The sequence below is a fragment of the Phyllobates terribilis genome, unplaced genomic scaffold (genome assembly GCF_046119375.1).
Source record: "Phyllobates terribilis strain yellow unplaced genomic scaffold, ASM4611937v1 Scaffold_5__5_contigs__length_657084704, whole genome shotgun sequence".
Classification (NCBI taxonomy): domain Eukaryota; kingdom Metazoa; phylum Chordata; class Amphibia; order Anura; family Dendrobatidae; genus Phyllobates; species Phyllobates terribilis.
Genome location: NW_027362765.1, coordinates 498,110,212 through 498,124,751, shown reverse-complemented (window position 1 = coordinate 498,124,751; position 14,540 = coordinate 498,110,212). Strand labels below are relative to the sequence as shown.

The 14,540-nt window shown below is 45.0% G+C and overlaps 1 protein-coding gene across 2 annotated transcripts in view; it reads right to left on the bottom strand.

Moving 5' to 3' along the window:
• Nucleotides 1-14,540, bottom strand: part of TNKS2 (tankyrase 2) — a 68,647-nt gene that overhangs the window by 48,753 nt on the left and 5,354 nt on the right. For both annotated transcript variants that reach the window (XM_073685560.1, XM_073685561.1), the window contains exons 2-3: nt 8,849-9,073; nt 8,447-8,542 (exon numbers count right to left, since the gene is read on the bottom strand). In XM_073685560.1, coding sequence (XP_073541661.1) covers nt 8,447-8,542; nt 8,849-9,073 — 321 coding nt within the window. The remainder of the gene's footprint in view (nt 1-8,446; nt 8,543-8,848; nt 9,074-14,540) is intronic.

Below are 14,540 nucleotides of genomic sequence, written 5' to 3'. Positions count from 1 at the left end.
AGGGGATCCGCCCTTCAAGGACAGGAAACTTTCAAGATAAAAAGGGCGGCGCCACTCCCCGCTTCAGTGGATTACAGAGCATGAGAGGACTCTCCGGTTAGAGCACATAATTTTAATAACTATAACGAATTTCACCCATGTGAACACTCAACACCCACCCACCGGAAGGTGTACACCACAGTGACAGGGAGGGAATATAAAGGTGCAGTCATGGGTTCCGAAAAAACACATTACCGGTAAGTAATATACGTGTTTTTCTGTCACCCATGACGGCACGAGAGAATTACAGAGAACTAAGTATGTGAGGGAGGGACCACAGCCTGCAGAACCTTTCTCCCAAATGTGAGATCAGAGGAGGCAGAAAGGTCAAGTCTATAGTGATTATAGAAAGTGGACGGAGATGACCATGTGGCCGCCTTACATATTTGCTCAATGGGCACATCCGCCCTTTCTGCCCAGGAAGCAGCCATGCCCCGAGTAGAGTGGGCTTTCAAATTGTCAGGGGTATCTCTGCCTGACCCCGTGTAGGCCCTCGCAATGGCTTCCCGGATCCACCTTGACAGAGTGCCTTTTGAGACCCTCAATCCCTTTCGGGAGCCCTGGAAGGAGATAAAGAGAGACCTATCCTTCCTCCATGAGCTTGTGGATGCTAAATAATGTATAAGGCATCTCCTGACATCCAAGGTATGAAACCTTTCCTCCTTGCTATTTTTGGGTTCAGGACAGAAGGATGGTAGGGTTATCTCCTGAGACATATGAAACCTAGAAACCACTTTAGGTAGGTATGCAGGGTCTGGTCTCAAAACTACCATATCGTCTAGTACTAGAGTAAAAGGTGGATCTGCCGACAAAGCCTGTAACTCACTAACCCTCCGTGCTGATGTTAAGGCCACCAGAAGTATTGTTTTTAGGGTAAGTAGTTTTATGGACCCTAAGCTAAGGGGCTCAAAGGGAGAACCTGTTAATGCGTTTAGCACCAAGTTTAAATCCCAAGAAGGGACCCTTACTGTAGGGACTGGATTGGCTCTACTGCATGCCCTCACGAACCTGGAAATCCACTTGTTACCAGCCAGATTATAACGGTGTAAGGCTCCCAAGGCAGAGATTTGGACCTTTAAGGTGCTCACCGCTAGACCCTTTTCTAGCCCCTTTTGGAGAAACTCTAAAATGGCTGTAATGGGAACCCTCCCCCCCCCCCAGGGAAACTCCCTGAGATGACGACAAAAACTTCTTCCAGACTCTACTGTAAATCTTGGTAGTGATTGGCTTCCTACTCTTTAGAAGAGTAGTGACTAAATTTGATGAGAAACCCCGACCTTCTAGCAACGACCTCTCAAGTTCCAGGCCGCTAAGTGCAATCCTTTCACCTGAGGATGGAATATAGGCCCTTGAGCAAGAAGGTCGGGAATCTCTGGAAGAATCCAGGGGTTCATGATGGACATGTTTCTTAGCCAGAAAAACCACGGCCTCTTGGGCCAGAAGGGGGCTATGAGGACCACTAGAGCCTGATCCTCCCGAATTTTCCTCAACACCGCTGGAATTAGGCACGTTGGGGGAAAGGCATAGGCCAGACTGAAATCCCACCTGCACTGGAAGGCGTCTACTACTAGCGGGTTCTCTAAGGGATTCAGCGAGCAGAACTTCTTTGCCTTGCTGTTCTGACGGGTTGCAAACAGGTCGACCTCTGGAGACCCCCACATGGCTACTAGCTGGCGGAAGATCGAGAGATTTTAAAGCCCATTCTCCCTGTAATAATGGCCTGCGACTTAGAAAGTCTGCCTTCATGTTGTCATCTCCTCTGATATGAAGGGCCCTTAACGAGAGAACTTTGCCCTCTACCAGAGAAAATATTCTCCCCGCAACCTGCATTAGTGACCTTGAACGGGTTCCCCCCTGATGGTTCACATAAGCCACCGCAACCAGGTTGTCGGACAGAATCTTCACGTGATGACCTCCTAGTAGACCAAGTTCACTGTATCGGGCGGTTGTCCAAGTGCGCCCCCCACCCCCTGGGGCTGGCGTCTGTAGTAATCCCCCTGGTGAATTGGGGAACCCAAGAAACGCCTGTCTGGAACGTGCTTGTCTCCAACCACCAATACAGAGACTGAATCACATTCAGGGGGGAGAATTAGCCTGCTTTCTAGATGTCCCCTCAGGATCACTTCGTTTCTTAGTAGGTCCCATTGAAACTCTCTTGAATGATATTGGGCCCAGGGTACCGCGGGGATGCAGGAGGTGAGGGATCCCAACAGAGACATTGCCCCCCTGAGAGTCATGACTGGGTCCGCTATTGCTGCTGACACTAGACTCTATTTTCTCCCTCTTTTGGTCGGGGAGGCGGCATTCTTGCCGAATCGAATCCAGCGTAAGGCCCAAAAAGATCTGAGTAGTGAGAGGGATCAATTTGGATTTTTCTAGGTTTAAACACCATCCCAAGTCTTTTAAGATGGTGCATACCTGGTGCATCGACCTGGCCCAGACAGTGATCGTATGTTCTGCCCACTATCAGGAAGTCGTCCAGATACGGAATGACCAGTCTGTCTTCCTCCCTGAGATGGGCTGTAACCTACGCTATCAGTTTTGTGAATATGCGGGGCGCCACTGCCAGTCCAAAGGGAAGCGCTCTGTATTGGAAGTGCTTGATAATTCCCTGCATATTTACGGCTACCCTGAGGTATTTCTGAAAATTGCGATGGATCAGCACATGATGGTATGCGTCCTTTAGGTCCAATACTGCCATGTAGCAGCCGGGAAATAGAAGGGTTATAGCTGATTTTATTGTCTCCATCTTGAATGCATTTAGCCTTCTCAGATTGAGGATGACTCTGTATGACTTGTCCGGCTTTTTTATAAGGAATAAGGGGGAATAAAACCCCCCTCTTTCTTCTTGTGGAGACACCTCTAGCAGGACATTCTTTTGTAGGAGAACTGATATTTCTTCCTCTAGTGCCCGTTGTTCTGGTAGAGAGGATCTTAGGGCAGTCAGAATAAACTTGTTTGGTGGATTCCTCCGAAACTCTAGCTTTAGTCCTGATTTCACTAAGTTGAGGATCCACCTGCTGGAAGAGATCTTTTCCCAGGCTGGAAGGAAGAGAGAGAGCCTCCCCCCCACCTGGGATAGAGTGTCACTTCGGCGGCTTGCGACTATCCTGGGAGGGCCCGCCGAACAAAAATCCTTTCCCTTTCCTGGAACGATCCTCCCATCTAGGTTGTTCCCCGGACGCCCTCCTGCGGCCAAATTTCTTCCTCCGAAAGGACTGCTTGAAGGATGGGATGGAAGGCTTAGGGAACCCTTTCTTACTGTACCCCGCTTTCTCTAGGATTGAGTCCAGAGAGGTACCAAACAGAAAATCCCCCTCACAATGAAGAGAGCATAGTCTTCCTTTTGCCTGTATGTCCCCTGGGCAACACTTCAGCCAGACCGCTCTACGACCGGCGTTAGACAGGGCCGCAGATCTTGCCGCTAGTCTGGCGGAATCTGCCGAGGCGTCTGGTAAGGCGGCCGCCGCTCCCTTCAATACCGGCAGAGAGGCCAGAATGGAGTCCTGTGACTCATTGTTTTTAATCTGGTCCTCCAACCTATCCAACCATACCATAAGGGACCTCGCTGTACAAGTTGCCGCTATGGCTGGCTTCAATGCCCCCGCCGCCGACTCCCAAGTACCCTTAAGGAAGGTATCTACCTTCCGGTCCAGCGGGTCTCTCAGCATCCCCGAGTCCTCAAAAGGGAGGGAAGATCTCCTAGAAGCTTTGAATACTGCCACATCCAGCTTCGGGGCCTTACTCCAGGAAGCGGTATCCTCCTCACTAAACGGATATTTCCTTTTGAAGGAGGAAGGAAAGGGCCCTTTTTATCCGGCCTATCCCACTCTTTCCTGATAAGACCCTGCACCTTATCATTAACAGGAAAAACTCGTTGTCTCTTGTGATCCAAGGTGCCAAACATAATATCCTGCACTGACTTCTTTGTTTTCTGGTCAACCAACCCCATTGTGGATCTGACGGCTTTAACTAAGCCATCCACACTTTCCAGGGGAAAACAATGACCTGGCCCTGCTCCGCTATCCGAGGAGGAAGAGTCAGTGGAGTCATCCAACATTCCCTCGTCGGACTCAGATTCTGAAAGTGGGGGTGGAGTTTTTGCTCTATGGGCCTGGGATGGTTGGGAAAGGGATTTTAACGATCTCTCTACCTCAGACCTAATCAAAGTCCTTAAATTTGAAGAAAAAGTTGGGGCTTCCTCCGCAATTGTCTCTTCAATAGAGGACTGGCATAACCTCTTGGGCCAATCACTCGTTAGGCCCCATTCACACAGGGCACATACTCTATGTTTGGACTTCTCTTTACACTTCTTAGGGACATCCTGCCCATTACCGGAGGAAGGAGAGGGAGAGAGAGAGAGACAAAACAGAAAAAGTCTACATTAATACGTCGACTTTCATGTAGCTCACTCACCACCCAGTAGATAAAGACAAGGTACCGGAATGGGAAGCAGGACGGTATCCGATACTTCTCCTCTGGAGACCGCGGAATCATCAACCCTGCTGGAGCTATGCCGGCTGGATCTGGAATCCTTGGCGCTGCATGTCCCAGAACGTCCACTGCTCCTACTCTGCGCTGGACGCTGCTCCTGGGTACGCCTCTGGCGCCGAGGCTGCTCCGTCTCCTCGTGCTGCTGCAGCATGGTCTGCTCTTGCTGCTGATGTGGTGGGGAGGGCTGCTGTGAGGCCATTACGCTGCACTGCGCCGCTGCCTGGCCGGTGATCTACCCTTAAGTACCTCATTGTGCCAGGGAGATCACCGCCGGCGTCCCCGCAGCTTCCGGTACCGCCCCCGCCGGGGTTCAGGAGGTCCCGGCGCGCGTCATCGGGGCGCGACTTCCGGTTTCGTCATCTTCCGTCGTGCCCCGTGACGTCACATCCGGGACGCGGGGTTGCCGGCCACCATGCTGCGCAGGTGCCGCAAAACCACCGCCCGCACGCGGGGAGACCACATGTTGGCGCCCCCCGCGGCGCTTCCAGGATACACGGGACCGGCCGCAGCAGAGACTGTGCCCTGCCAAACCCGACCGGCCCCGGTAAGACGATCCTGATTCTGTCATCCTTGCGCCCGACGGGAAGGAAGGTCCCCCATCAAGGACAGGAAACCACTGAAGCGGGGAGTGGCGCCGCCCTTTTTATCTTGAAGGTTTCCTGTCCTTGAAGGGCGGATCCCCTCTCTCGTCGTGCCGTCATGGGTGACAGAAAAAAAAGAAAAAAAGGCATTGTTTTATTGGGGGGGGGGGGACTAGCATCTAGCACTATTTCCATATGTAAACAATGGGCTGGCAGGTTCCCTGTAATGTAACTCTGGCCAATGCCACAGTGTAAGCCTATTTTTTATTTAAAATAACTTCCAAAAGAGGTGAAGTCAAATGTAGTTTTATCTTATCAGAATGGTAATAGTTGCTGCAACTTCTGACTGGTGGCCATGACTGTAATTTACTTTACGGAAAATACTGCATATATTACAATATTTATTTCAAATCTTACAACATACAACAAAAAAGCCCATTAAAGTGTACATTTCACCTGAGAGGTATTTCCTGCTAAACCACAACTACTGCCTGTAAATTCACCTCTTTTTTCATTCAAAAGGTGTCCTGATATGTAACAGTAGGAAGAGGATTGATAAAATGGAATAGGATGGCTGATTCATGCAGCCCGAACACTGGGTAGCGTTTTTTGCTCCCCTTGTTCCCAGAGCCATAGCATTTTTATTTTTTGGTCAATATGGCAGTGTGAGGGCTTATTTTTTGCGGGACGAATTGTACTTTTCAACGCCATTACTAGTTTTACCATATCGTGTACGGGAAAAAAATTCCAAGTGCGGTGAAATTGCAAAAAAAAGTGCAATACCAGTTTTTTATTTATTTTTTTACCACATTCACTGAATGCTAAAACTGACTTGCCATTATTATTTTCCAGGTCATTACGAGTTCGTAGACACCAAACATGTATAGGTTCTTTTTTATTTAAGTGGTGAAAAAAATTCCAAAATTTGGTAAAAAAAAAAAATATATATATATATAGTGCCATTTTCTAAGACCTGTAGCGTCTCCATTTTTCGGAATCTGGGGCCGGTTGAGGGCTTATTTTTTGTGCACCGAGCTGAAGTTTTTATTGATAACATTTTGGGTAGATCCGATGTTTTGATCGCCCATTATTGCAATTTTGCGATAGATCGGGCGATTCTGAACGCGGCGATAGCAAATATGTGTATGTAGTTTTTTTTTATTATTTTATTTTGAATGGGGCAAAAGGGGGGTAATTTTTTTTTTCACTCTTTGCTTGCTTCTATAGTCTTCATAGAAAACTAGAAGCAGCAACTGTCCGATCGCCTCTGCTACATACAGATGATCAGCAGATCACCTGTACGTAGCAGAAATGGTCCTGTGCTATGAGCGCCGACCACTAGGTGGCGCTCATAGCGACCAGCTCATGACAACCACAGGCATCTGCTGCAGACCCTGGGTTGCCATGCCCACCCATCGGTGACCCGGGATCATGTGAAGGGGTCACCGATGGGCGGGGTAAGTGACGCGCTTCCGGAGCGGCGCTGTTAAATGCCGCTGTCAGAGATTGACAGCGGCATTTAACATGTTAACAGCCACGGGTGGATCGCAATTCCACCCGCGGCTGTTGCGGGCACATGTCAGCTGTAATAATCAGCTGACATGTGCCCGGTTCAGTGCGGGCTCAGCGCCGGAGCCCTCACTGAACCGGGGGATTACAGCCTGTGCGTACTAATACAGCTGTAAAGGGGTTAAAGAAAAAAAAATCATATGTAGAGTATCTACAAGAAGGTGGAGCTCCTCGATAAAATAGTGAAGAGTGGCCATACCCAAAACCCACCCAATCTGCCTTAATTGAGTCCTTGAGTGCCATGTCACGCCCATCCGAAATCATGTTCAAGTGTCGTTGTCAACTGTGCAGTGAATGTGGGTGTAACTGCATGAGAAATTCTGAGAGGATGGAGATGTCTGGTGCACAGTCAGTGGATTACGTTACGGCAAGTAGAGCTAGTTTCACTTTGGCTTAAAAGCCTTTTTTTAAATCAATCCTGCTATTACATATGAAAGCATGATTAGAATATGAAAGAATCTTTAAAGGGGTGGTCCAAAACACAGACATTTATAGTGAAAATTAATATCTATTTAATGCCAAAATCTAATCCATTTTCTAATATACTTTACTCAAAAAGTCCACATCCTTCCCTAACTACACTACCGAATGGCTTTTTCTTATCTATTACTTCCTTTTTGATAACGCTTAGTTTGAGAATCCCAGTGCATGCCGCAGCCCCTGCCCCCTTCTTGAACGGAAGCGTCATCCATTTCAGGGGCTGGGCTAGTCCCTGCTCTACTGAGCATGCATCAGTTGTCAATTACGACAGATGCACAGTATATTCTTGCCATTGTGCAATGAGCAGGCAACAGAGCGGACTGTCAGTGCACATTGTAGGATTACCCAGCGTGCAGTGACGTCACTTTTTGGTGGGGTGCCGATGGTCTCTGCAAGCTGCGTATTCGTCTTACAACATACACTGACCGTGCGCTCTGTTGCTGGCTCCTTACTTCTTATCAGAGTCGCTAATACAGCACACTGTCACTGTGCATATTGCTAATAATGGAGTATCCGTCGGAATTGAAAACCGAAGCATTTTCAGCAGAGCAGGGACTAGCCCAGCCCCTGAAACAAAGGTCACTGATGACACTTCAGGGTGGGGGCAGAGGCTGTGGCAGTGACCACAGCCTCGACCCCCTAATGACGCTTTTTCGAGTATCCCAGCATGCACTGGGATACTCAAAAGAAGTGTCACCAAAAAGGAAGTAGTAAAAAATAAAAAATAAAGTGTAGTGTAGTTAGGGACTTTACAGTATATTAGAAAATAGATTTGATGAGATTAAATAGACAGGCATTTAGAATGAAAATTAAATTAATTTGTGCTTCGATCTACCCCATTAAGCCACCCATAGACATTACACTAACATTGGATGAACTCTCCGATAAAAGCCAAATTTGACTGACAGTCTAATGCGTATTGTGGCCCCATAACATGATGTCATGAGGAGATAAGGATCAGTTATGTCCAATTTCAGACTGTTTTGGGTAGCAGCTCTCTCATAGAGAACACAGGTATGATCGCTCTGCTGTATGCGCGAGTGGGGAAAGATAGCTGAAAGATTGGTTTGGCTGAGAGCTGACAGCTGTCTAAAGTATAGGGGGGTCCTTAAAATACTAATGGTGAAGTAACAGAGAGCGGTGGCACTTTAGGAGGTGAAAACCAGCTGCCAAGATGCCTTTAAGCACTCTAAACAGATTACAAATGACCCCTGACTTGCAAGACTGAAGATCAGCGGACATAATCTGCAAATTAAGACACTCAAGTCACTTGAAACTATTACCTGTCAGCACTGCTTTTGCCGATGGGTCCGACAAATCCAAAGCTGTCCGGCTGTCTGTATTGCGGATAGTTGGATCTGCTCCATGCTGAAGCAGCACTATGAACACAAGAAGAAAATATGTATAATGAGCTTGTTGGATGGTTTGATATTATATTATAGAATCATACTTCTTATATTTTATTTGTGGATAATTAAAATATTTGCAATTCCAGTCATGGGGAAATTATATAAATTCTACCCAAGTTTTTATTAATGCAAACTTGTCTTTATTCATACTATAGCATCTATATTTTCCAATGTACAATATTAGATTTAAAGGAAAATCATAACAGGCATTTGTGTTAAAATCTGCGGCTGGGAATTCACCCTTTACCCTGTGGTACTAGAGTGAGATTAGCATACCTATGCAGACATCTATTTTGCCTTTAATGGCGGCCTCATGGAGAGGGGTATAATTCCAATTGTCACGGGCATTTGGATCAGCGCCATGTCTCAACAGGAGATTGACAACTTCAGCATGACCAAAAGAGCAGGCATTGTGGAGCGGAATAAGACCACCGTCGTCACGAGCGTGGACATTGGCACCACTCTGCAGTAAATACTCCACAACATCTTTGCGTCCAAATCCTGGAATGTAAGAAAAAAAAAAACACTTAATATTTTGCTATATTTAAAAGTATGAAATGTGGTTAAAGATGATTAAAATATGTTACATTACTCAACAAATACATGGCTTTATCCACCTTGCATGGACAAAAAACCATGGAAGGTCCCACTACCACAGGCCCCCACCATGCAGCACCCATCTAATTTACCCAGAGGGGAAAGCCCTGATCACTAGGACCAGAACACAGGTTATATCTGAGGTTTACACAACCACTAAGCCACAATGCAGAGACAAGTATGTCTACCAACCAAGTGCCACAAAATGCTCTAAGTTATCATTGTACACAATAACTTATTTCCAGTGATAGGGGATTACGGTCTCATGCCAAACATTAAACAGCCCCAGGCTATTATTCCTCTCCCACCAAAGTTTACATTGGCACTTGCATCACGTTGGTAATTACCAAACCCAGATTTGTTTGCCAGAGAGTGAAGTGAGTGATTAGCGATGACGTGCTATACGCCACTTCAGCCACCACTTGATATTTGTGCCCAGTGATATCAGGCTTCTGTCAACACTGCTTGCAATGCGTCTAAGCAGTGAGGGTGCCCATCTAGTATAGTATAAGAGCAAATATGTGGTATATTAACACCTTCAACACTTTGCACTGCATTTAATGGCACTGGCTCTATGTAGTTAGTGCCAAATAATGAAAATGTATAGAGCAGAGAAAGTGCAGGAAATGCGTCTGCTCTATCTGTAAGTGGGTGATGGCTGTACGCCACAGATGTCCCTCAGCTGTTAACAGGTGGGATCAGAGAATTTGGACCCTGGCAGTTTAACCCCAGTTATAGGGACTGTCAGCATCCATCTGCACCCCCCTCTTCTTTAATGGACAGTTCTGCCAGGGAAAGGCGTAGATAGATGGAAACCAAGCAGGTGGGAAGGTGTATGTAATATATATATATAAAATTTTCTTAAGTATTCAAATAAACATCTATATCTGTATATATCTATCTCACACACACGCTTCAAACTGACTTGGAGAACTATCTGGCCAGATCAGTTTCAATCTTTACATGGTAAATAAAAAAACTAAAAAACAATTAATGTAATTGCACTTTTTTTTCAATTTCAACACACTCAGAATTTTTTCCCACTTTCAAGTGCATCATATGATAAAATGAATGGTGTCATTCAAAAGTACAACTTATCCCACAAAAAACAAGCTCTCATATGGCTATGTGGGCGGAAAAGTAAAATAGTTATTGCTCTTGGAAGAAGGCAACGAAAAAACAAAACACGGACATTGGCCGTGGCGTGAAGGGGTCAAAGTCATATTGGATAGCAATCAAAACTATTGCACATCTTGCAACAAAGTCCTCTCGCAGTTTCGTTAGCAGGAAAATTAAAGTTACGGCTCTCAGAATACGGCGCAAACAAACAATTCTTTTTATTATACAATAGCTATTAAAATTTAGCAACACCATAATCACATCGACACAAAAAAAATAAAATCTACATCTAAGGTTATGTGCCCACGATGCAGAAATGAAGCAGAAAATTTCTGCAGCATTTCTGCATCTCCCTGGCAGAAAAAACGCATGCAGATTGTGCATGTGTTTTTCCTGCAGAATACATGCGGATCCACATGTGTTTCCGCATGCAGATTGACAAGCACTTTCCAGGCGATAGCATCACTTGGAAAGTGCTTGACAACTAGGTCACACTGTATAAATCCATGCAAACGGCATGGATTTATACAGTGTGAACCGTAAAAATGAAAACAAATAAACCTATACTCACCCCCGAGGCCCCGGTGTGTGCAGCAGCGCTCGTTCCTGTCTGGTTCCCGGCTGCCGGCATATCGCGAGACAGAGCGGTGAAGGGCCTGCGGTCACATGACTGTGACGTCACCGCAGGTCCTCAAGCGATGCCGGCATTCAGAGAGATGACGCCGGACAGGTAAGTATAAACTTTATTTGTTATTTTATTCTTTTTTTACAGGTACAATGGTACCCAGGTCTGGATGAGAGTCTCCTCTCCTCCAGAACTGGGTACCATCCGCACATAGAGACGCATAGAAGTCGCTTGTACAAATGTACAGTCGCGGTTTCTATGCGTTTCAATGCAAGTCAATGGCGGGAGTTCCGCCGCGCTTCCGCAAAATTAATTGACATGCTGCAGATTTTTGTACGCAGCATAAACGCTGCGGAAAAATCCGCAGCATGTGCATAGAACATGCGGAATGCCCTTGGGGACCATGGGGTGCAGATTACCTAGCGTTTCACAAGCGTTTAGGCTGTGGAAATTCCGCAGCATAAACGCTTGAAAAACGCTACGTGGGCACCCAGTCTAAAACACAATTTCAAAATGGTTTGGTCTTCATCTGTCCCTGTCCATTAAAATAGTTTTCCAATACACTGTAGCCCAAAAGTAAGCGATAAAAAACAAAGCTTCTCCCTGGTGCGGCCATATCTGGCAGAACGCAGTGCCTCCTCCAGGTGTTAATGCACAACAGGAGCTTTTATTTTATTTACTTCAGGTCCAGGATCATTGTGAAGGCTATGTTCACATGTTGAGTTTTTTTATGCAACTTTTAAGCTGTGTTTTACAGTACCAGCAAAAGCTATGAGATTTCAGACATTTCATGCATACACATATTGACTTTTTTCCTGACTGATTTGGAAAACGGCTGCGTTTCTGCAATCTGCAGCATGTCACTTTCAGCATTTTTTCTCCCATAGAAAGCAATGAGTAAGTGTAAAAACGCAGGTATCACATTTCGTTGCGTTTTTGGTGTAAATACCTAAGGAAGTTGCATCGTTTTTTTTTGGGGGGGGGGTGGCATTAAACTTTTTTTTTTTTTTTACTATGCACAAGAGACAACAGCAAAACCTGCTTTTGTATGCAGCTTCTTTACTGCCAAGAGAGCATGTTTTGCCCGCAGAAAAAAAAACGCAACGTGTGAACATAGCCGAACTCTAGAGCCCTGATGTCATTCTAAATCACCTCTTCCACATCTAAATGAATATGCACAATGTATTACAATCTTGTACACTGTAATAACATACTAAATCGGTTACTTGGTACAGAACAGCTAACAGGGTGAAAGGATAATCCAAGAGGGAATATAAAAAAAAAAAACCTAGAAAAATCAATGAGAAACAATAAACTGAAACAGTCCTTTGTACAAAGAAATAAAATCATGGCTATTGATTTTAGTGGTCTGTGAGTAAATGAACAGAGATCTATATTCACTTGACTAACAGAAGATAACTTGTCAGCAGATGGTACAACTGTGGGTGGGGAACAAGCCCTGCCTGTGACTGGGGCAAACAGGGGGCACCAGTTACTGTAAGATTAGGGAGGGGGGGGGGGTCACAGCATCAATTCATGGCACATAGGCTAATTCTACTTATTCATTTTTTAGCCTTGTACAAAACAGGGTCATTTTACACCTTATTGATCAAAATATAATTTTTTGGGGGAAAAAAAGCATCTAGCATCTCTGCCAGATGTTAACTTTTAGTACAGTTTCTTGGTAGATTTGTTCAGGACTAAATTAAACCATTAAGCATGCACATATTGATGGCACATTTATTCGTTTATATATCTAGCAACAATAGTTCCACAGAGCTTTACAGACATGATCACTGTCCCCATTGGGGCTCACAATCTAAATTCCCCATCAGTATGTCTTAGGAGTTTGGGAGGTAACCCACACAAACTCCTTACAGATGTTGTCCTAGGTTGGATCTGAATCCAGGACCCCAGTGCTGTAAAGCTACAGTGCTGCTAACCACTGAGCCACATCCTCAGGACCAGTCACCAGCAGCTTCCAGCAGTCAGACTCCAAGCAATCAGTACGTTATCCAATGTGAAGATGATATTGTTTCATTTAAGAAAAACGCTTTCAAAAATCAGACCCATCTCTTCCGTCAATGCACCCTTTCAAACTACTGATTAATGGGTTGAATCTGCTCCTTTTCTGGTTTGCCTGAACCCAGTATGTTATGGCCAGGGCTGTGGAGTCGGAGTCGGTATAAAATGGACCGACTACTAAAATATATAATAAATTGGGTGCAGTAGTTCAATGCAGTTTGTGGGGAATATTTTTTCATAAGAATTTGGGAAAGTTATGAAGTGTCCTATAAATGTCTGTCCTATTCCTGATCTCAGGGTCTAGACTTTTAGCTGAGATGAATCTGTGCTACAGTAAATTTATCACTAAAACATGAGCCATGTATGAGGGAGTCGGAGGTTTGGCTTACTGACTCCACAGCCCTGGTTGTGGCTGGCACCTAACATAGCCAGCAACAAAACCTGAATCATAGAGACTAGGACAAAAGTGGTCAGGTCACACAATACTCTAACTTCCTTTAAAGTCAAATCTCATGAACAAGTGATGTTTCAGCTTGCCCTCTTATTTTTTGCTCTTTGGGAAGGGCACTTAATGGGCTCAAAACATCTGCATGCAATGAAGGGTATACTGAACCAAGACTAACTCGGATAGCAGTTGGTACAAGTTTCACAGCAGTTAGTTGTAGCGTATTCCTAATGGGAACTGATTAAGTATAAAAAAATCCCATTGTTAGCCTTCTTCATAGCAAGCCATATATACCAATCTAGTCCAAGATCATTGCTTTGGCCATTAAAAACACTTCAAAAGTCAGATATGGTTAAAAACGCTGGTTATATAGAGAGGTGATACCTTGTGATGGGTATAGGGAGACAACTACATCCCATGAAAAACAGATTCATATCCAAGTCTAATCAATCATCCTTAGAATCAAAGTCTTCACAGCTAATTTTAAAGAAGCATTTACCTCTATTGTAAAATGACACTTCAGTAAAGTATCACAAAGCCAGAGGTGTAGGACACAGCAACCTCCCAGCGGTAAGAACCCAATACACATAAAGACCCGTTTATACAGGCTGATTGTATAACGTTCACTCCCAATCAGTCTCATTGTAAACACGACGGCTCCAGCGTTCACTAGGGGCGTCTTTCAGGCCGTTTGGACCAGTCCAAAGTGTATGACCACAGACCACACTACTGGAACAAATGCCCCAATTAGCTGGGCAATGGGAAACATTTCATTTGGAGATAAATTGCCTAATGTAATTAAGGCCTACATCACTTACAGTGGGCAATGACTGAATACACAGCTACAACTATTATTAGCTATTAATTGCTTTATTGCCATAACCACTTTTGTCTGCAAAGCTTCATTTTCCTTAGTCATAAAAACTCACATTGCACAGTTGGATTACTGAGCAATCCACCATCTGCAAGCCATCTCTATTTGCCTGCACTTTATAACTAAGACTCCGACAACAATAAATTACGGAGTTCATTGATTTCCATCCATTTCCCAAAGAAAGCGTGTTATTTTTTATTTTTTTTTTATAAATATGTGCAACTGAGCTCCCAATGCAGATGTTCACTCCCTAAAGGGTCTGTTTAAAAGTCGGATTTAACTC